Here is a 22,725-nt window from a genome sequence, read left to right on the forward strand (position 1 = left end):
AAAGGTGCTGGTATTGCCCTTTCTCCTGGGCTGGCCAGTTGCAAAGAGGCTCTCTGCTTTGCTCCAACTTAAAAGTTCAGCTACTCAGTGACTGCCACTGCTAGAACACCTTCCAGCCAGCATTAATAGACTTGGGCTGCTGTAAGACTATATGCTCTTTGTTCTTTACTGAGGGGTAGGTTGAGACAGAGCAGATCATGGTAATGCAGAGTAGAGGCAGGACTAGAGCCTGAAACTCCTAGCACACATCCTTTAGACTGTAACATAACTAAGAGCAAACAGAGCACAGCAGAAGAGCTAGGAAACTGTACCCAATCTTTTAGTTGGGGGGAAAAAAAGCCTGCCTTCTCTTTAACTGCAGCTGTACACTGGCTTGTGTGTCCCTTTAATTGCCTTTAATAGGTCTCCAGTGTCTCCTCAGCTAGGGTTGGCAGGGTCTGAGGTTATCCAGCCTGTGTATTCCTGTACTAGTTTAATTCTTCTGCCAGAGCAATGGCAGGTGTCTTAGCTCAAGTCATTAGCTCTTTCCAAGTCCATGGTGTTTATTAGCATAAGTTTACCCATGTGTAGCTATAGCACCTCTCTTTGTTGCGAACTTACATGCAGACAAGGAACAGAAAGCCTTAACTCTGAACTATGAGCAGTCTGTCACCTAAATGCAGAGTTACATTTAGACTTTTAAGCAACTTCAGCTGCTTGTCTTAAGCAACAATAGCACCAGTGCCTGGGGATTTTGGCATATACAGAGGCAACAGAGGTCAGAGGCTGTATAAGTTCTTAGCCCAATAGGGAGCTGGAAGAGGCAAGCAGCAAAGTGGCCTGAACACGGTGATTCAAGTCTCTAGGACCTCCCCTTTCACTCTGAAAAATGAACTACAAGAGCTAGTTTTAAATATGATTGTCACACGTTGAGTCAGACTAGAAGTCAATAATTGCAGTAGCATTTTAGTCTAAAACCCCTCTAGTACTATTGGAGTAAAGTTAACTCCTCAATAGCATTAGCATCATTAGACTGAAGGCTAATCTTGGGGGTCAGCGTTATTAGCTACATCAATGCTCAAGCCAGTCAAGGATAAAATGAAGAGCTGCCTGATCAGCTGCAGACAGCATCTCATTTTGCTGAGATAATGGGTTGATCTTTGGTCATTACTATTCCTTATTCTCTCTCCTACTCTGAACTTACAGCCCTGGGGAGAAAAGTGCTTTACTTCTATTCAGAAAGTCAGGCAACACCATCAACAGGTCATAGCAGGCTGACTAGACTAGCCCCAGTGACAGATATGATGAACACAGGCACATCATCATCTTGGGGTGGTCCAGCTGAAAGCTTGCAGAATACGTACAGCCCTTTGCAACAATATAGCCTGTGTATTTCACCAGGGTATCAAAATGCAAGAGTCTGGCTATGCTGATGCCCTATGGTGGCCAGTTTTCAGAGACATGGTAAGAGGGAGGAACTTGTTTTACTCATGTTCAGGAGGCTAAACAACAAAGAATTTATTCTTATGAAGTCTGACTTTATATAGATTCAGCATCTTCCTCTCGATTCAACAAGTGGATAGGGCTTTGGGGCCTAGGGTCCTCCCAGTAGGCTTGCACTTAGTAGGGACCCATAGGACTGATTGATCATTCTTATACGCAGTGACCTATACCATACTAAACATGGCTTTGTATATTTATTTAGTGAATAAACATCTGTAGTAAGAGTGCACAATATGGTAACTTGTAACTGCTGGCAAGACACTGCTTTCGCTAGAAGGGCTCTGAGCAAAGTACAGACAGCAGCCTTTAGGTAGACTGGCATGCTGAGGCTCAGAGCTGTACAGCCTTAAACCCCTGCTCTGAGAATTGAAGGCTAAAAACCCCAAAACCCCCATGAGAAGAGGAGGCTGGTGGTTAGAGGTGCAGTTACCCCAAAGCTGAGAAGCTGGCAATAATTAAGAACTCCAAGCTTCCACTGCCCCACTGCATAGTTATTGAGTGCATTCTCCACTTCCTCCAGGCTGCTTCTCACTTTGATACAGGACCATGGAAGTTCTCCAGGCCTGAGCTTGCACAGCCTGGTTCTGACAAGTCCTGGGACAGCATGACTGGCTTTTCCCACATGGGCATCTGGGTGAAGAGGGGGCTGTTTGTCCTTTCAGTTAGGGTGTAGAAAGTTCACTATTTACTTGAGCAATCCAAGAAGTCCAACAGCAACTTAGTCCAAGTCAAGCATGTCCAACTGGTGGGGTGAAGAAGAGGGAGAAGATAGAAAACCTTTAGTATGGGGCAAGATGAGAACTCTTTGAAAGTATGAGACTTCTTGTTCCAGGTAAGACACATGAAGTATGTCAAGCTGCCACTCCTTGGACAGTTCTATTCTGCCTGCCACAGAGGGAAACATGTTTATTTTGCTCTATATCCCTGCAGGTTTGAAAGCCCCCTCAGTATGCAGGACTTAAGGCTAGGAAGTGCTGACAGTGGAGCATGCTGCACCCTAACCAAACCCATGAAGAGGTGTGTGCACTAGTACAGAGTCCACAATTCAGTGGAAAGAGACCAGCACTTCTGCACAGAGTTACAGGTGTCCCTTACAACAGGGCCAAACATGAAGGACCCTCTTTCTTCCCCCAGTAAGAATCAGATCCAAGCCACAATTCCTTCATATACTTTTATTCAGGGGTTCTATTCTTTTGTTTAAGTGTTTGCCTTTGCCAATACTTTACGCCAATGAAAACCAGAGCAATAGTGCCGGCTCCTGCTACAACCACTGTCACTCGCTCCCATTCCTGGGACAGGAGATCTCCAGTCCATTGGGAGCCTGTGAAAAGGAGAAGATGGTCAAATAATAGTTTGGGCAAAGGTGATCTCTATGAATAATCCACCACCAAAAGGGTTAGTTTATCCACCAAATGGTAACTAGATTCCTACTCTATTTCCATTGCTGGAAGTGCCTGGGTATAGTATTGCAGTTAGTTTAATCTGTACTGATGCCACTAGAATCTAGAAGGTGGAAGAGGCATTAATGCTAAGTAAATTATAAAACAGAAGGGTGCTAACTTAACAGTGTAGAGAACAGCTTGCAAGCTTCTTAGCTATTGCACTGCTCTCAACTCCCCCAAAGCTGAGTTTTAACAGACAGAGTCCCAGTTTGCTAGTCCCACCCAAGGAAAGGCTTGTGGACCCTCAGATTTAAGGCCACCAGCTCCTTCCCTGTGGCACAAAGGGAGGGGATTCAACCCTTGCAAGGTGGTGAGGTGCTTCACTATGAGAGCATCTATAGTCCATTTCTCCTGTGGTGTAAGTGATTTAGTTGGGTTGGTCCTGCTTTGAGCAGGGGGTTGGATGACTAGATGACCTCCTGAGGTCTCTTCCAACCCTAATCTAGGTCATTATAGGTAGTCTGAGCATTAGCAGAAAGGAATGGAAAGTTGTGTTACTCAGCAGGCCAATACTCCATTGGTGAACCCCAAAACTGAGACTGGTTGTTCCATGAAGACACATCAGGGTGTGTCATATTGACACTCAGGCTTTTGTTCTACTCTAGGAGTCAGAACAGTATAATCCAGGTCCTAGTTTTCCCTTACAGCACTTGTCTTCCAAGCTAGATGTTTAGCAGGTTCGTTACAATTAAAAAGTCTGCAGTAAGCATGAGAGGTCTAGTGATTGGGTCCCCAAAGGGAAGGAGCATCACCATTTTAGTGCCACAATTTCCACACATCTGGACAGCCTCAACTCATCCCCAAAGTCATGCCCCAATTCTAGGTATGTGTAGCACTCCAGTAGAGGCACTGAATAAGCTGGGACAACCAGCACCTCCATTTACTACCTTTCTGTCCAAGGGTCTGATCTGCTTCAGTGTTCTGGAAGTCCACAGGTCCTTCTGTGGTCACCAAGTTCCTTGGAGCATTTTCTGAAGCCAGCTTATCAGGAGTTCTTCTTGCTGTTTGGAGACAAGGAGATGTTTGTATCCAAGAGTGATGGTTTTCACCCTTGTTAGCAAGACCCTGTACACCCCCATCCTACTCTAGGTCTCAGGCCTTGCCTCTCATCCTGTTTCTCACCTTATGCAGGTTTTCCATGCTGCCCATATCTAGGGCATGGCTTTCCGTGTTTGTTCAGACTGTGACTCAGTCATCCTCAAAACCCATCACTGCAATACCAAGAATGAGCCTCCAAGTATTTCTCACTGCCAACTAGCTCTTCTGTGTATTGTTTTAGTATCTCCAGGGCAGGGAGCCTTTTAGAGTGCAATGCCAACACTTGGCATTAAGTGACCTGTGTCAGATTTAGTCTTAACCTCTCCTGAAGCTCCTCATTTTGGAGGGAGATCAGTTATACCCCCGAGACAGTAATATAATAAATTATTATTATTATTAAGATATATACCAATTTCCTAGAACTGGAAGGGACCTTGAAAGGTCATCAAGTCCAGTCCCTGCCTTCACTAGCAGGACCAATTTTTTGCCCTAATCCCTAAGTGGCCCCCTTAAGGCTTGAACTCACAACCCTGGGTTTAGCAGGCCAATGCACAAACCACTGAGCTACCCAGTCCCCATAGATGCCCCCTTCCTTCCAAGGAAGTAACCTTGGCATTTCTCCTTGGACCCAGAACATCAGTCTTCCCCTCTCACTAGGGGAAGTTAAAAAAGCCATGTTGCTCAACTAAGTTATTTCCAGCCCACAATGACCTTGGGAAATAAAGGCACAAGACCTTTGAAGCCCTCCATCCTCAGAGATGGTTGTGCAAGCATTGGTGCCTCTGGACCTATCCTGAAGTCAGGCATGTAGCTCTTACCTCGTGTCTCAGGGCAGCGAGCTACACAGGATTCCATTACAGATGGAACACAGGCTGAAGCACTGCAGTGAAAGTAGACCTGCAAGAGAAGATGCAGAGGGAGACTGAAGAAAACCTCCAGCTGAATTTTTAGCTAGTACCCATAAATTAATGCTCTGCAAAGTAAGCAGCCAAGTCTCCCCTAATTGCCCTGGGAGACCAGAACCTACTGAAGGGTTGAGGAAGTAAAGACTGTTCTAAATATTTAACATGAGGGGTTGGAACAGCAAGGTATTTGGATCCAAATACTAGTTCAGTGTCTGGAGTGAAGGAGACTGGCTGCTAAACTAGGAGTCTCAGCTCATTGCTAATTAGGACATCTGGATAGGCAGAAGCCACCACAGCCACCTTTAATTTCTGTTCAGAGCTTGGTAGACCTTGCAGTGCTGGGAAGGAGGTGCAGGACCCAAGATTAATGCTGAAAGACCAGTGAAGAAGCCTTTTTAATTAATTCTGTAGTGTTATCAGGGAAGGGTAATAGATTAAACATGATTCTACCATGTTTTAACTTCAGTATGGGGGTCTTTCCAAGCATGACCAACAAGCCTTACACAGGCTCTGAAACAAGGCACTTGGAACTACATGGTGCTTACCGGTCCACTGAGTGCCTTCTGGGAGGCAAAATCCACAAAGGTAAAAGTGCTGATGATGAAGCGCTGGTAATGTGATGGAAATTGCAGCCCTGAAGCAGCTCCCACAGGGATAAGCTCTGTTTGGTAGTTGTCACCTGTGTATGGACACCTGAGAAAGAAGCTGCAGTGAGACAGGAGCCCACTAGTAGCCTTCCACAGCCCCATACATTTCTTGAACCAGTCACTTACCCATCCACCAGAATGGGCCACTGTGGCTGCTGCATGGGATTAGTGCTTGGGGTGGCCCAGCATTGGTGCAGAACCAAAACTAGGCTTGGGTCTGTTCTTTGCAGGATTTGGACCTCCATGTAGACTGGATCCCGCAGAAGTTTCACCACAGGATAGTCACGGTTGACATAGTATCTATTATACTGTTGGTCTGTAGGGCAAGAGAGTTAGTCTGTTAAGTGAGAGCGAGAGCATCAGGACAGAATTCTGTCTCGTTAGGGTCCACTGTGGTAACTCATGATTCTATAAACACTCAGATATGGGGAGCTTTGCACAGGAATTGCTATTTCAGATCAGACCAGTGCTCAAACTAATCCAGAATCCTGTCTGACCGTAAGTAACACTAGATGCCTCAGTAGTGGCTAGCTATGGAATATTTTTCCATAAGGGCAAGAACTCCAGTAAACTGGAGAAGAGATGACCTTTTACAGTCAGTAAAGAGAAAGCATCTGCTATTGCAACTCACAGCAGAATTTGCAATCACTTGGACATCAGGTGATCACAAAACCATGCTAGTTTTTGGATCTTCAGACCCTGGGAAAATTGGTAGTAACATTACCTTGGACCTGCATCTCCCTGCTTCATGTACTTAGTGTTGCCACCTCAGTACTCTAAGACTTGAGACAGCAGTGGCTCCCTATAGAGTCACCACCTGTCTCCTATGGGATTGAGAACTTGGTTTTCCCGCCCCCCCACCTCCAAGCTGGTTGTTGGCAATAAGTTCTCTAGAAAGAGTACCCAGGCATGGTGGGCCCAAGCATTTTAGCCTCTAAGGCTGATGTCACCATTACCTGTGGCAATCCTCAGCTCCAGAGTGAGGGGGCCATACTGAGTGGCTGGAGGAGGTGGTGGCAAGGTGAAGACTTGCACGTTGAGTGGGAGGAAGTCCCCAGTGGAGTAGCTGCAGCTGACATGGAGCCTGGTGTGCACAGGAAGAGTCAAGTGAGTGTTTCATTCCCCTTAGCAGCCAGCTAGTCCCATGCTGCACTAGCCACACTACACATCTCCCTGCCCCATGAGGGAGTCACCTGATCATCAGGCTCAGACTAGAGCATCAACTAGTCATATATAAGGAAAGGTTCACAAGCAATTTCAGGAGTCTCCTCTAAGTTAGAAGAGTTACAGCTACAAGTGAGATCAAATGCATCAGGAGGAGATATGGGAAGGTTTGTAAGTCCTAGTCCCTCCTCCCTGCCATAGTTTTAGTCATCCTGGGAGGTGAGGCAGGCTACTTGGTCATCCCAAGCCCATCCCAGCAGCCAGTCAGCTGCGCACACACCAGGGTGTTGGTCCTGTTCCTCCCACCTCCTCTATAGTCTGCCTAAGGGGGACTCTACACAAAAGGTTTGATGCAATGCCAAGCATTATTTACACCAGTCTAGTTATATTGTTATTCCCTCCATAGGGACTTATTTCTGTCCAAAAGTAGCTTCTGTTAAGCTGGTCACTTGGGAAGGGTTTAAGCTGAATCATCAAGACAGTGTCCATATGGGGTTTCCCCCAAACCCTGTATCCAGGGGATTAGTAGTAGCCCTCTGCAGAGGAATGCAGATGGGAGTGTTGTGGCTAGGAAGTCCCTTCCTAAACGTGCAGGCTGAGATCCACTCCACCTGCAGATTTTTGCTAATATTGTTCTGAAGGGCAGAGTCTTGTCAGGTTAGCAGTGCTCTGTACATCAGAGGGGCAGAAGAATCTACAACATCCTTCCCATACAGGCCTCCCCAGAGCTTAACAGGCAGAAGTACCTGAAGGTGCTGTCCCGGGTGACTGACCCAGTGCTCCAGCTTCTCACATCCCTGTCTGCCACGAGCTGATTCTCATAGACACCCTGGTCTCCAGCTCCCTGTACAGAAGGGGATTAGCATTAGTCATTGCAAGGACTTGAGGGGTATTGTCCCAAATGGGAAGAACTTGGCAGAGCTGGATACTCAAGAATTCCTTTTGGCTCTTGCCTAAAGCAGAGATGCAAGTTAGTGGTGAGAGCAGCCTGAGCCAGAGATAAGGGGTGATTTGCTCCCCTAGATGCTCAGTTATGAGGGTAAGCAGAGCCATTCCCTTTCATTCTCAGAAGTGGCTACTTCTCATTCACCCACAGACACTTTTAGGTGTCCACCTTTTCACTTTTCTAATTGAATTACAAATAGCCATACACGCTCTTGAAGAAACTAGTTTATTCCACTCTGCTGCTGCTTGTCAGGATCTAAGACCAGCACCCAGAGAGGAGAAGTCATGGTGGTCAGGGAAGACTCTTCCCCCTTTCCTGCTGCCCTCTTACCTGGAAAGTGGTTCCACAAGCAGAGAGTGGAAATCTGTACAGGACAAAGGTATTACTCTTGGCCACAGGGATACAGCTGCTGCCATGCCCACTGACCAAATGCACAGAGTCCAAGATCAGTGGTGGCAAAGTCACATCTCTAGAGACCGCTATAGAGAACTGGCCATCAGTTGTACACTGTGCTGTCACTGAAAGATGAGAAGCAGAAAGGCTTCGTTAGCAGCATTTGCAGTATGGAGTCTATCTTGTCCCTCAGTAAGCCTCTCTTCAAACAGATTCTCTGTAGTACCAAGCAGAGCCAGCCTTAGCTTTCCCAAAACAGATGGTGCCCAAAAATGTAGAGGGAGAGTCTTTGCTCTTGAAATGTTGATCCTTTTCAGTTGGGAAAGGATGCAAGCTGGTCAACAAACAATGGCCTCTATTTCTGCAGTTGGTGTTGGGAGAATAAGTATGATGGTCCCCACACACAGCTCTTCAGAGCAGGGATTGTGTTCTCTTATGCAGTTGTACACCTCCCACAAGGAGCCACCAGTTTTAACTGAGGCCTGGGCAAGATATGCACCAAACCTCACCTTGGCAATTTTTCTATTAGTGTCATCTTGCTAGTCATGTGACACCTACAGGTGTGCCTAGTTGTGTGATGGCAGGTTTACTTTGGGTAGATCAGAAACTGTTTCCCTCCTCCCAAAGTTACCAAGGCCAGCTCCAATGCTCTCATTTCTAGCCCTTCTCAAGGGTTCATCAGTGAGGAGATTAATTTAATCCTTCCCATGAGGGAATGGAGCCTGCCAGGAGTTTTAGACAAGTCTCACTAGGTTTAGGATCTGATATTTATAAGCCTGACCCTGGCTGTGTAGAGGTAGTCCAGGTGGTCCTTACCCATATGTAAACTATGCAGCTGCATAGGGCACCAAGAAATTTGCGGCACCGAATTGCCCCAAGTTTCCTGGTGTCCTGTGCAGCTGCATGCTGCTCCAGCTGGATCCCCTGGCCAGCTCAGCAGCCCAGAAAAGCTTCCCCTGCTCTACCCCCACCCCACTGAGCTATGCCCTGGGGGGACTGCAGCAGGGGTCAGGCATTCCCTGCACTCACCAGGTGGCAGGAAGTGGAGTGGCCCAGCCCCAACCTGCTCCAGTGCACTAGCTTGTGCTGGGGGTGGTTTCCCCCCTGCCCCTCCCCCCAGCTTGCTCCTGCCCCCCAAAGACCTTGGGCACAGTCCCCCTGCAGAGGCCCAAAGATGCCCCTCCATGGAGACTTGGGGGAAGCCTCCTGTCCTCCCCCACAGGGGGGCTGCATAGGGCACCACAATGACTAGGGACAGCTCTGGAGGTAGTTTAAGTCAGCAGGCATTCCTTGATTGCTTGCTAGGTGTCAGGCCACTCAGACAGGCCCTCCAAAGTTAGTTGGGAAAGTTCACCAGCAGCAACAGTTATGAAAGTCAGCAAAGCATGGATTATGGTCTGAGACTTTAGGTGTGGAGGAAGGACAGCTCTATGCCCTCTGATGGTGTTTGCATGCAAGAGGGCTAGCATTTCATCCAGAATCACTTCATTTTCTGAAACATGGGATGTTCTTCCACATCAGTTTGTAAACTTGGTGGTTCTCCACAAGTTTCTAATGGTTGCTTTTGGGTTGTGGAATTCACAGCTGGACTTTGATATTTCAGTGTTGAACTTCATGGCATCAAACATTCGGAAGCCTAGAAAAAGCCCACATCACAGAAACAGATTCACAAAGCCAAGCTAGGTGCTTCAGCTCCCTATATGGTGACTGAGGATTGCTAGGCACCTAAGAATGCAATCCACAACAATGAGCATGCTAGGCAGGGAGCTGCCCAAGCTAACCCATGGGAGTGTGAATTTGCTAAGCCCTGCCCACTTCTCAGGAGTGAGTCACTAAGTCCAGGCTGCAGGAAGGCTGGATTTCCATTTATACACAGTGGAACAGCTTCAATGAAAGAGGCTGAGGGAGCCTCCATTAGAATATCACACTGCTCAGAGGTTAAAGCACTCTGAGTTCAGAAACCCCTGTGCAAATCCTCTACCTCTGCCAGGTAGAGGCAATTGAACCTGGCTCTCCCATATCCCAGGTGAGTGCTCTAGCCAGTGGGGTAAGAGCTTGGTGGGCAGCACCACCACCTCCAGCCAGACTTTAATGGGGCCTGATCTGATAGGCACACTCAGAGGGGAGTCACTACCAGGTCAGCCCCCACATGGGTAAGTTAGAGGGCCAAATACCTGTCTTGCCCTGGTTTGTGTACCATTCTAGGGTTCTGGTGAGAGACTGGCCACTGGGAACCTGGATATGCACACTGCTGCCTCATCTTAGAACAGGGTCTCAAACTGGGGGTCAGGACCCCTCACAGGGTTGAGGCTATAACATGGGGGGGTCATGAACTCAGCCTCCAACCCAATCCCTGCTTTGCCTTCAGTATTTATAATGGTGTTAAATATATTTTTTTAAAAGTGTTTAATGTATGAGGGGTCACACTCAGAGGCTTGCTATGTGAAAGGAGTCACCAGTATAAGAGTCCGAGAACCCCTGAGCTGGAAGGAAGGAAGCACCTAGGGAATTTACTTTTGGAAAAAGCCTCAGGCACCAAGTGACATTGGGTGCCTATAGGGCTCGGGGACATTGTGGGTTTAGTGTTCTGGTTCTTGAACACAAGCCATTAGACTAGATCTGGATGTTGAGACAGCTATCCCAATTTAGCATGCAACACAGTTCTACCTGTGAAATTAATCTCCTTCTCCAATTTAAATGGACGATCAAAATATGGGCAAGCAATTGGTTAAAGGGGAAGCTACAAGTTATGCTGAAAGGTGAACAGCCAACCTAGAGGGCAGTGAATAGTAGAGGAATAGAAACAGGATTAAATTTAGTAGTGCAAAGCAGAAGTTGGGACTAACAAGAATTTTTACTATAAACTGTGGACTATCACTTGGAAGCAACAAAGGAGGAGACCTCCCCCCCCCAGGTGTATTAGTCAGCCTGTGCTCAACCATGAGCTGCCAGTGTGATATGGCTGTGAAAAGAAAAAATTAATTGAATCCTAGGATGCATCCAGTGAGGTATTTCTAGTAGAGAGAGGGAAGTTATTGCCATTATACAAGGCATTGATGAGGCCTCATCTGGAATACAGTGGCAGTTCTGGTCTCCCATGTTTAAGATGAATTCAAACTGGAGCAGGTAGAGAGAACAGTTTCTAGGATGACCAGAGGGATGGAAAACTTGCCTTATGGGAGGAGACTTACGGAACTTTATTTAGCCTAACAAAATGAAGGCTGAGGGGAGACTAATATTTCTAGAGAAATCAGAGGGATAAATAGCAGGGGGAGATGGTTGATTTATTCAAGTTAAGGTCAATGTTGGCAAAAGACTAAGTGGGTATAAACTGTCCATCAACCAGTTTAGATGGAATTAGGCAGAGGTTTCCAGCTTTCAGAGGAGTGAAGATATGGAACAGCCTTCCAAGGGGAATAGTAGGGGTGGGAGAAAAACCCAACCCTAACTGGCTTCAAGACTGAGCTTGGTAAGTTTATGGAGGGGATGGTATGAGGACTACCTACAATGGTTTAAGATCTATGGCTAATAGCAATTGCAGATGTTTCACCTCTAGCTGTTGGAGGTAGAACACTAGATTGGAGGGCTTAGAGTTATTGCAGAAAATTCTTTCCCAGGTGTCTGTTTAGTGCAGGGGTTCTCAACCCATTTACCATTGTGGGCTGCATACAATACCACCACTATGGCAAGGAGGAGGTCACATGGGCTGAAACTCTGTGCAGATTGGGCTGCAAGCAGCTCACAGGCCACAGGTTGAGAGCCACTGGTTTAGCGGGTCTACTCACATGCACTAGGTCTAACTCTGAGGTCCTGACCCAGTTTGAGAACCACTAAGTGTGTCACAACCTTATTTTAGTTGGGTCGCCAGGGCTGGCTTTAGACTTGCTGGGGCCCAGGGCCAAAGCTGAAGCCTGAGCCCCACCACCCAGGGCAGGAAGCAAGAGGGCTTCAGTCCCGGTGGCAGGACTCAGGTTGCAGGCCCCCTGCTAGGAGGTGAAGCCCTTGGCCTTTGCCCTCATGTCCAGGGTGATGAAGCCTGAGCCTCCAGTTCCCCCTCCTGGGTCATGTAGTAATTTTCATTGTCAAAAAGTGGGTTGCAGGGCATGAAGTTTGAGAACCCCCAGTCAGCCAATTGCCATGTGGTGTCAGGAAGGAATTTTCCCTGCATCAGCTTGGCAGAGATCCTAGGGGTTTTAAAAACCTGTCTGCAGCATGGGGGCACAGGCACTTGCTGGTTTAAACTAACAATGATGGATTCTGTGTTACTTGAAGTATTGATTTAAAGATTTGAGGACTTCAGTAAGTCAGCCAGAGGTTAAGGGAGTGAGTGCGTTCTGTGCCCTGCAGTGTGCAGGAAGTCAGACTAGATGATCATGATGGTCCCTTCTGGCCCTAAAGGAGATGGTGCTAGCCAAATTCCAGTGGAGCAGCCTCATGGTAGCTCACAAGCCCTGAAGGTGGTATTCCCAACTACTCTAAACACCTGGTTATGATGCTCAGATTCCCCTTGGTCTCACCAAGATGTGCAGTTTCAATTCCAACCCACCTGTGTTGCCATAGTAACATGGAGCAACTGGGTCACCAAGGCTGTAGCAGCAGCCTTTCCCCTCACATTCTTCCTGAGAGACAGGAGGTGTGGCACAAGGCAGCCTGTTCGGGTGCAGAACAGCTGTGCACACACTGTTACTTGGAGCATCTAGAGCTGGAGAGAGGAGAAACATTGAAGTTAAACCAACCCACTTAGAACCATATAGGAGAGTGTCTCTTCTAGGCACTGGGGCAGCCTGTGTTTACTATGCATCAGTCTGACCTCCTGTGTATTCTAGCGATACGAGACACTGCAGCCACTTGACTCTCTAAAGAGCACCCAACACCATCTGACATGGTGAACTGGCACACTAAAGGCACATAGTTTTGCCTCCCCCTCCCAGAACAGCTTGTACAATTGCAGGCTGGGACATCGGAACCTAGAATTGTACCTGGCAAATGGATTGGGCATCTCAGTTCTTCTTCATGGAAAGATACTGTCCCAGTGTCATCTAGTCCTTCAATCCTGATAGTCATGAGGAAATAACCGTTCTGCAGGAAGAGTGGATGGAAACCAAACTAAGATTATTAGAGCTTTTCCACCCCTTGTCCTATCTCAAACAAGAAAGTGTGGGCATTCCCCCGCCCCCCAAATCACAAACTGCCTACCCATTTAAGTAGTATGGTTTGTTAACCAACCATATCAAAGCCCAGTCTCAGCAGAGTGGCTTTCAGACTTAGGATGACCATGAACATGTTTGAGTGTGCTTAGCAATCCAGAAGTGTGTTCCATTTCTCAGTGAGACCTAACAGGTAGAACTTCTGAATGCTGGCTCCTAAAGTTGCAATTACTTCACATACAATATGACCATTATGGCAATTACATATTGACAATTACTTTGATGGTCTAAACGTCAGCCACCACTAACCAACAGCTGATAAGACATAGTATTGGTCTTTCCACCCTCACCACCATCCTTCCGATCACCCAAATGGAGGAGCACACAAACTTTCAACACAGCTGCTCAGAGTTGTGGTATACAATCTTCTAATTTAAAAAAAAAAAAAAAGAAGACAGAGGAGCCTTCTTGCCTACTGCAGGAGTAGCCGAGAGCCACCTTATATGTTGGGTCCAGTTCTCACATGGCTCCTGCCACAGACATTATGGAATTCATCTAATTTTCCACAGATGGAAAGGACAAGCAGTCTCTGCTTAATTCAGAGTCACTGCTCCCTCCCATAGACTTCAGGTGGGAGTCAAGTCTCATTTATACTGTGGAATTTAAGTCAAGAGTGACTGTTGCCATTAGCTAACATGCAGAAATCAGAAACAGGGCATTTGTTTGTGTTTTGAGATTTTCCTTCCTATTAAGGAGTCTCATCCAGATGGAGAGTTTTAAGCTTATTAAAAAACATTACCACCAACTTTTACAAGTGAGGAGTAAAATTCTAGTCATAGCAACTTCACACTTGTCCACTCTCTAGAGATCATTGCAATCAACGAAGAAACAATAGCATGGTAGAGAGCACCTTAAGTGGGAGAAGGAAGTTGGTAGGTCTTGGAGAAGCTTAACTTGAAGACACTGGAAGACCGTGATTAATTAAGAGAAAACTCTCCCCTTCTCTCGTTGGGAAGGTTTGCCTTTGGGTTTAAGCCTCCATTTGGGATTGTTGAAGTGATTGCAGCCACATTCTTCCTCCTCGTCCCACAACCCTTACTCCTCCCCACCCCCCACAAAAGAGACTAAACACTGTTCTCAATATCCAGAAGATAGGATCTCCTGGAAACTGTTGTGCATCCCTTTGCTATTCCTTACAGATGGAAGCGGCCCTACCTTCTTGACGAAGAAACACCCAGCGTAGGGAGCAGTGACAATCATTGAACCATCCTGTTTCCGAGAGATGAGGACACCACATGTAGAGTTGGACAGAGGATGAGGCCGTCCTTCCAAATCTAGGAAGGAAGGCTAGAGTCAGCAGGCAAGAGAGAATCCTAATGGGACAAATATATCCCAACAGCTGAGCTACCCATGACTGCTCAGTGAGCAAACAGGAAGGACAGATTTACATACATGTTGGACTCAATTCTTGAACAATATGGAAGAGAGAAAGTGGTACTGCCCCTCACAGAAGGCTGCCTCAGTAAGTAGCCCTGCAGAGAGCAAATTCTTCAATACTAATGAAGTAAAGAAAGGGTCCAGTGCCCTCCTGCATTCTAGCCTATGCAAGCTCATAAGATATAGAATAGCTACAGTTCTAGTCCAGACTCCACCCATTTGTGACCAAACAGGAAACCTTTGGAGAGAGCCAGGGCTTAGTGATTAAGCACAGAGCAAGAATCTGGAGCTTCTTAAGGCTCATGCTAGCTTGGATACACTGCCCCTCCACACACCCCAATTGTTACCTTAGGCAAGTCACTTTACTTATCAGCTCTTCAGTACATACATCTCTGACTTGGTGCTAATACCCTTTGAAATAGTGCAGTACAGCTCAGGTTTGTGGAAGCAGCTAGCATAGAAGCACTACATGAGTGTGAAGAGGTAGGTAGCTTGGCTTATGCTCTTCTAGCAGAGAGCCTCAACAGTATTAAAACAAAACAAGGAGCCTAGTGGAACCTTAAAAAGGTAACATATTTTCCAGGCATAAGTTTTCACAAGTAAAAACCCACTTCATCAGATGCAACAGTATTAGTCACCATGACACCTGCAAGGTGGGGATGGAGTACAACCCCTTAAAGGCAACAGCAATAGGCCAACATACTCCACAGCCTTGCACCTGTGCATTGTGGGCTTGAATTCTCTTTGCAGCAGGTCTCCACTGGAGTCACAGGGCAGCAAGTGTAAAATGCTAGCTACCCTTTTGACTTTATGAGCCAGAGTCTCCACTGGTATAAATCAGCTCATTTGAGCTTAGCAGAATTACACCAATTTACATCAGCTGAGGAGCTGACCTGCTTTCCTGTTGGTTATTTTCACACCCACTTTGCATAGTTACAAACTCTTCTACAAGGGGCAGATGCCTTGGGGACCCAATGGGCTGCACTAAAGGCAGAAAGTAAGCATAAAGCTCCCTCAATTTTACACTTATTCACCCAGTGTTTATCTTCTAGCCAGATAAGAGGCAGCCTCATTCTATGTAATTCACTTACCCAGAGCACTCAGAAGGGAAATCATCTCAGGATGATTTGTAGGAAGGGTTAACTGCAAGCTCTTCCAGCCACAGTCTAGTAGGCTATGGTCCCCCACTAATACTGCATCTTTAAAGACACTAGGAGCCCCCCAGGCTAAAGAAAGGAAGCTACAGAACAACCAAACTAGACTTCCCCAAGAAGTCCCTAGCTGTTTTATTATTCCCATCCTGCTGTCTGGCCAGCAGCTCCTAAAGCACTTGTTCCCTAGGGAGCACTCTTATACTCTTCACTGAGCTGCAACTGGACAGAACAAAGATGCGTTTCCAACTCCAGGTGAGACTGCTACACCCTCCTGAGGAGGGCAGCCCCAAATCAATTCACACCTTGCACTCGCTCTCCTGTTTAAATTCTGATAGCACCTGCTCCGCATTTAGCCCCTTTTATTTGTTCTGAAATGACTTTTTTGAAATGCAGCCATATTTACTGAAGAAAAATAAACAGATTTCAAAATGGAAATGGAGGAGGCAGCATATGAAAAACCTATCCAGTGTCTTAACTGGGAGAGCCTAATGGTAAATGAGAGGCCCAACAAACTAGATGAATGCTAGGGGAAGGTAAAGGCTTGAATAACAGAATAGGTAAGAATTTCTGCAGGTCTGAGCAATAGAACATGCTACTTGGCAAATAATGCAAATGTTTCCTAGATCCTTAGATGCACATATATACAGCATGTTCCTGTTTCTATGTATCCTGTATGTTTTGTAATCATGTCACAGAAATGATCTATTGGGATTCATATATATGTGCACAAGGGTGATGAGAGGCATTTGCTGTGGAAACCTGGGACCCAATCGTGCAACTATATATCCACACAGATGAACTCCTGCATCTGCTCAAGGCCCCCTTGACTTTACAGGCACAGATGTGTAATGCAGTTGGCAGGATGGGGGTCCTGGAGGCCCTCAAACTAGCTTAGGCCCCACATGTGGGATCTCTTACAAAATACAGGAAAAGAGAGGTGGGCTGGGGGTTATAAAACCACATCTGAATAGAAATGACATCCAAAAAAGTTAGAAGAAACGTGTTTGTTTGTTTTGTTTTAAAATCACATTCCATCAGCACTGAGCGAGGGCATAACCACATGAAAGGGAAAGTGACTGGAAAAAGGTCAGATCCTGGCCTGTATATAGTCCCTTTGCCCCTAAAGAGGCAACTGATGACTCTCCCACAAAATCCCCAGCTGGTGTAAAGCTTGCATAGCCAGCTTTGTGCCACCCCTTACTGCCCCACACATCAGCGTTGGGGGTGTACTGAGGGAGAGTGCTGCTGTGCTTTAGCAATCCACAGACAGCATAATGGCCTCCTAGGGACCTGTATCAGACCTCATGAGTCCTGCTTACTCCAGGAACTGAACTGACCCCGGTTGGCCCAAGGATCAGGAGTTTTGTGGAAAAGTGTCATATGGCCATTTCCCTTTCCCTGACACCCCCACCCCCACCTAGAGTTAGGGTGACCAGATGTCCCATTTTTTAAAGGGACAGTCCCATATTTAAGCCCTCTTGCATGTATCCCGACTTTTTCTTAAAAAACAGGCAAATTGTCCCGTATTTTCTGTCTCCCCTCCCCACCCCCCATCAGTACTGCTGGTTGGATCCCTGCTCACCAGCTGCCCACCCACCAGTGGCGAGTGGGGGGTCCAGTGGTCGATGATGGGAGTAGGTGTGCAAAGATGCAGCGTGCCACTCTCCTTGCTGTTCCGTCTGTGCAACCCGGCTATGTGCCATCTCTTGTCCAGTGGGGCCCCTCCCCATGTCTCATTTCTGGCACTGGCTGCGCTCTGCGAGTTGCAGTGGTTGGTGAGTGCGGGCAGGCGCCAGCTGGTTACGTGTTGCCTCTGCCACCCACCCATCAGCCCTTTACATGCTTCCCCCTCTCACTCTCCTGTCCCTGCTTTGCCCCTTCACCCCCCAGCCCTGTGGCTCCTCCATATCCCTCCTCGATGAGGCACCTTCCAGCACTGTGCAGAGAACCAGCCTCCGGTTGGCGTGCTGAGCTCACCAACAGCCTGGCCAGCAGGCTCCTTCCTTCCCCCAGTGCCTCTGGCTGGGCCAGTGCCCTGAGAAAGGCCAAGACCCACTGGCCCAGGGCGCTGGCCAGGAGGAGCCAAGCCCTGCATGTGCCAAAGCCCTGCACAGCGCTGGCATGGGGAAGCCTCTCCCCCCCTCAGCTAAGCTCTGGCGTGGCGGAGAGGGGATACGATTTACAGCTTGTTCACACCCCGAACCTGTAGGGTCCACAGCAGCCCTTGAGGCAGGAGCGTAGAATCCTCTTCGCCCCCCAACCCCGGGTGCTGCCCCCAGGCAGCGCAGGGCTGCTCCGTCTCCTGGACGCCCTCCTCTGTTGAGCCATTTCTCTGGTCGGGTTCGCTGATGCCCCTGCAGTCAAATTCCCCGGGCCCTGGTGCACAATGCGTCCTTAGGGTTTAACCCCTTCCTGCCCACACTGTAGCCAGAGGACTGGAGGCGGTTGGGTTATGTCGGTGGCCAGCAGCAGCCTGGAGGTGTTAGCTGCCTTTCCACACTGTGAGAACAGGAAGGGACAAGCTGCTTCCAGCCACACAGGAGAGGTGGGGGATGGCAAGAGATGAGCTCTGCAAAGACACAGGCCAGGTCATCTCTTCACTCCTCACCTCCCCTGTGGCCAGAAGCAGCTCCAGTCCCTTCCCTCCCGCACAGTGCCAAAAGGCTGCTGCTGGCCACATTCTGGTGTGAGCCCTGGCAGAAATATGGGGAGGGGGACATATGACCCTGCATGATCCCTAACATGTTGCCTCGGGAAGATGTGGTGCCAGGTACCAGGAGAGGTGGGTCCCTCCTGGGGGCCCAGCCAGGCATGGAGGGCAGAGAGTGCTGGGCAGGGAGGGTGGGGTCGGTCGGCCACACCCCCTCCCCTGTGTGAGAGAGGTGTATGGAAGAGTGTATGTGTCACCCCTCCTCATGTGTGTGTGTGGGGGGGGGGGATAGGGTGTCTGTGTCACTCCTGGGAACCCCAAAGCCTTAAAGATAAGGTAAATAAAAAGAATCCAACTATGCAGTATTTCTTTTAAACAGGGGCTCAATGAACTTGATGTTAATTTGAACATTTGTACAATTGATTGCCGTTGAACTTGCTTGAATACAAGTAATTTTACCAGGTGTCCTGTATTCAGCATAGGGAAATACGGTCACCCTACCTAGGGTTGTACACTGAGAGCAGATCAATCAGGTGCAGGGATTGGGCAGTATGTAGCTGTTTAACTACTATGAAATTATGTTTTCTATAGCACACTGTAAACTTCCAAGGCATTTGTCTGCAGTGACAGCTGCCATTTTGTAAGGCAGAGTGGTGCAGCATGTCAGGGAGGAGACACACACTCTGCTCTCTCTCACTGAGAATTTACCTTTGTGCTTTTTTGTTTTGCTGTTTTCCTTAAGGTAAGCTAAAAGTCATTCAAACTGCAAGTACGTGGCTACTCTATGTGTATGGAAAAGCCTGACAAAAACGACCAGTATAGTTCCACTATCCAAGCTGAGTGGTGTGCAGAAAATAAACAAACAACATACAAGCAACAAAGAATCCTGTGGCACCTTATAGACTAACAGACGTTTTGCAGCATGAGCTTTCGTGGGTGAATACCCACTTCTTCGGATGCAAGCTCATGCTGCAAAACGTCTGTTAGTCTATAAGGTGCCACAGGATTCTTTGTTGCTTTTACAGATCCAGACTAACACGGCTACCCCTCTGATACTAAACAACATACAGAAATGGTGAAAAGCAAATTAGCTTTTTTTAAAATTCTGTTGGTTTTAGTAATTAATCACATGGTGATTTTTTTATCCCGATGGCACCTCTTTGTTCCTAAATTAAAACCAACACCTCAACAATTTATTAATGTAGATTTTTTTGCATATTGAATGAGATTTTCAAAGGGGCTCAATATTGATTTATCTCTGCTTCCATTCAAGTCGGTCAGAGTTTTATCATTTGTTTCGACTAGCACAAAATTAGGCCAGTGCTAAATGCTACTACAAATCCCACACAGGATGTTTTTATTTGTGCATGTTTGTGTGTGTGTTAACACAAAAGTGCTTGAACCAAAACTTTGGATTAAAATATTCCTGAACTTTGAGAAACTTTGGATCCAACACCAATTTCTGTGGCTCAGGACCAGATTTATATTTCAATGGAAAAAAAATACTTGAACAAAAAAATAAATCAAAGGGTAGGGAAGAATGTGCAACCAGAAATGCAGAAAGAGGCTCATAAGAGATGCAGCGGTAGTGGCAGTCTGGTCCAAGAAAGTCTAGTTAAGGATATGGGATGAAATTAAACAAAGGACCACTTAAGCTGAATATCAGGTAAACTGTCCTGCCAGTGAGCTCTTTAAGACAGTGTTCCAAAGGCAGTGATGAGGACATCACGGCATGGTTCATATCACTGCACACAAAATTGCTGTTTGTGCTCCACAGTCCCAGTACCACTCCAGCACACACACACACACACACACACCCTGTGTAGTTTACAGAAACCTCGAGGCTGCTCTAAACTATGCCAGCTGCCAAAGGCCCATCGGTAACCATACTGTTCATTAATGGATTCAGCCTTGCAACCCCCATGCAAGGTAGAGGAGTGGTATATTCTTCTTATTTTCCCCATAAGAAAAATGAGGCACAGAATGAGGAAGTGATTTGCCCAAGTTTACCCAGTGAGTGCAGCAAAGGCTGGATTAGAATCCAGATCCCCTGCCTCCTTGTGTCCTGGGTTTTACCTGCAAGTCCACAGAACTTTTTCCCTCTCACTACAGGGAGCAGGCCACTGATGTACAGCAGTCAAGACTGCAGACATGCTTCTCCACAGCCTGGCACCATGGGCCCAACTGGCAGATACTCCTTTCCGGCATTTGAAGCAGGGGAATGTAAAGTGGCCTGAAGCTTTGTGCTTCCTGTATTCTGAAGGCATGCTCAGTCCCCTTAGGGCAATGCACTTCAACTGTGCGCCTCATCTGCCTCTGGGCCAGGGCTTCATGCCCTTACGGCTCTCCATAGGCCAGGCTTGCCCTCTGCACAGGCAGTGTTCTCAGGGGGCTCTTTCTGTTCACTTTAAGTCCCCTTTATGGTGGCAGAGCAGCTTACAGGGGCCGTAAGGTAGCTAAGAATCAGGCCCCTTATGTAAATCATTTATACCTGTGTATTGTGAGTGTAAAACCCTGCCATTCTCACTACACAGGACACAAAGCAATGGAGAATCAGGCCCCAAGAGACTGAAATGCTGTTTCATGTGGTGAACATATGTCTTTGCAGCAGAGATGGAGCAGGAGCCAGGCAGCTACTCCAAAGCATGTTTGACAATGTTTTTCTATGGCACAAGTTGTGACTCAGAATGGGAAACCTGGGCAGGGATGGGAGGGAAGGTGGAAAGCCATCTTGTTTGTGGTCTCCAAGTCCCAGGCAGGGCCCCAGGAATGAAAGCGGAGCTGTTTTGAGGTGAGCTAGCTGCACCTTAGAGAAAGCACTGAGTGCACAGCTGATCACACATGCCACAGATGACTCCAAAGAACTTCAAATAGGCTGTGAGGAAGCAAGGTGGGGCTGGGGGAAGCAGGCTGGGGAGGAATTTGCTGATGTTTTTTAAAGAACCGCCTGTGTTTGCTCTCCACTGTGAGGGAGAGCAGCACATGCCCTGTCTCTCTCGGATCATGTAAAATTCATCAGCCACCTCCTCTCTTCCATCTGTGGATATGTGTGGGCTCCGCAGCGAGTCCTGCTGAATGCTCACTTGGTAGCACATCTACAGATGATGGAAACAGAGGGAATTAGGAACAGCTCTGACTTTAAGGATTGCCTGTGTTTGGGGCACCCAGCATCAGCTTCTGTATTTATACACTTTGAGCCTCATCCTCCTCAGCCTTGAACCATTTTACATCAGTGCAAATAAGGTGTAAAACCCCACTGCTCTCACCTGGCAGTCTTCTACACCCGTTTTGCACAGGTGTAAGAGAGTCCATTAGGCACAAGACAAGGAAATCAAGCCCCTTACATCTGATTCTGTTGTGCTTTCATAGCTTTACACCAGTGTAACTCTACAGAGTTCTGTGGCATTACTCCAGATTTTATGTGAGTGGGAAGGAGATCAGAAACAGGCTCATTAGGCCCATGTACATTAAAGGCCTCCTTCTGGTCTCATTTATACCAGTGTCAACCTGGAGTTACTCTACAGACTTCAGTGGAGTTACTCTGAATTGATCCACTGTGGGCCAGATCCTCAGTCCCACTCCTTCCTTTTTGCAATGCTCTGGCAGCACAAGGGGAGGGGGGAGCTATCTGATACAGCTAGCTGGGGATTCCTTTTGTATGGGGGAATATATACGTGGGTGGTATAAAGCTAGACTAGCCAACTCTATTCCACTCACTCTTGCTGTCTGCAGTGTAGGGGGAATCCCAGTAGAGTTTGGGTGACATGTCCAGCTCACCTTGCACTTTGGCAGTTGTATACCAGAAGAATGGCCTCTAGGGAGCCATCACCAGGAGCTGGTAATTTACAGCAGCCCTGAGGCTGCTCTTAGTCACACCAGGGCCAAACAACCTAGCTGTCCACAGGATTCGAGGGAAAGGAGTGAAAAGGTGACATAACACCACCTCTTCCCCCCACCATTATTTGTAACTGAGGGGTGTATTTGGCATCTATGTAACTGAGGGGTGTATTTGGCCTCCGTATCTGCAGTCACACACATTTGTACCTAAATACTCTGGGAGGTTGGTTGCTCATCTTTTCCTGCTTCCTCCTTCCAATGGCATCTCTGGTTTCCTTCTTACCGAGACAGGAGGATATTAATTTTTTGCTCTGCTAGTCAGAAGATTAGAAGTATTAAGATGTATGCAGCATAACAATGTTTATTTAGGGGTTTTTTTTGTTGTTTTTTTTTTAAATCTGGAGGCCAAAGAGAACTTAATTTAATTGGTGGGAGATAAAATGGAACGCATTCACAAACAGGTTATCTTCCTGCAGTCAACTC

General features: G+C 47.3%; 1 protein-coding gene across 2 annotated transcripts; it reads right to left on the bottom strand.

Annotated features, from left to right (window-relative positions):
* Positions 1–2,639: 2,639 nt before the first annotated feature.
* On the bottom strand, positions 2,640–15,927 carry LOC120396800 (zona pellucida sperm-binding protein 4-like). Of its 2 annotated transcripts, none has more exons than XM_039521924.1 (12): positions 15,693–15,927; positions 14,380–14,498; positions 12,997–13,096; positions 12,564–12,719; positions 7,955–8,142; positions 7,425–7,522; positions 6,471–6,598; positions 5,641–5,830; positions 5,413–5,560; positions 4,781–4,859; positions 3,812–3,925; positions 2,640–2,803 (listed from the first exon to the last, which is right to left on the bottom strand). In XM_039521924.1, exons 1-12 carry the CDS (start codon positions 15,898–15,900, stop codon positions 2,655–2,657), a joined length of 1,677 nt encoding a protein of 558 aa, XP_039377858.1. In that variant the 5' UTR covers positions 15,901–15,927; the 3' UTR covers positions 2,640–2,654. The 2 variants fall into 2 exon arrangements, with proteins under 2 accessions (XP_039377858.1, XP_039377862.1); XM_039521928.1 differs by lacking the exon at positions 15,693–15,927 and adding an exon at positions 15,320–15,340.
* Positions 15,928–22,725: the final 6,798 nt, after the last annotated feature.

The sequence above is a fragment of the Mauremys reevesii genome, linkage group 1 (genome assembly GCF_016161935.1).
Source record: "Mauremys reevesii isolate NIE-2019 linkage group 1, ASM1616193v1, whole genome shotgun sequence".
NCBI classification, from domain to species: Eukaryota; Metazoa; Chordata; order Testudines; family Geoemydidae; genus Mauremys; species Mauremys reevesii.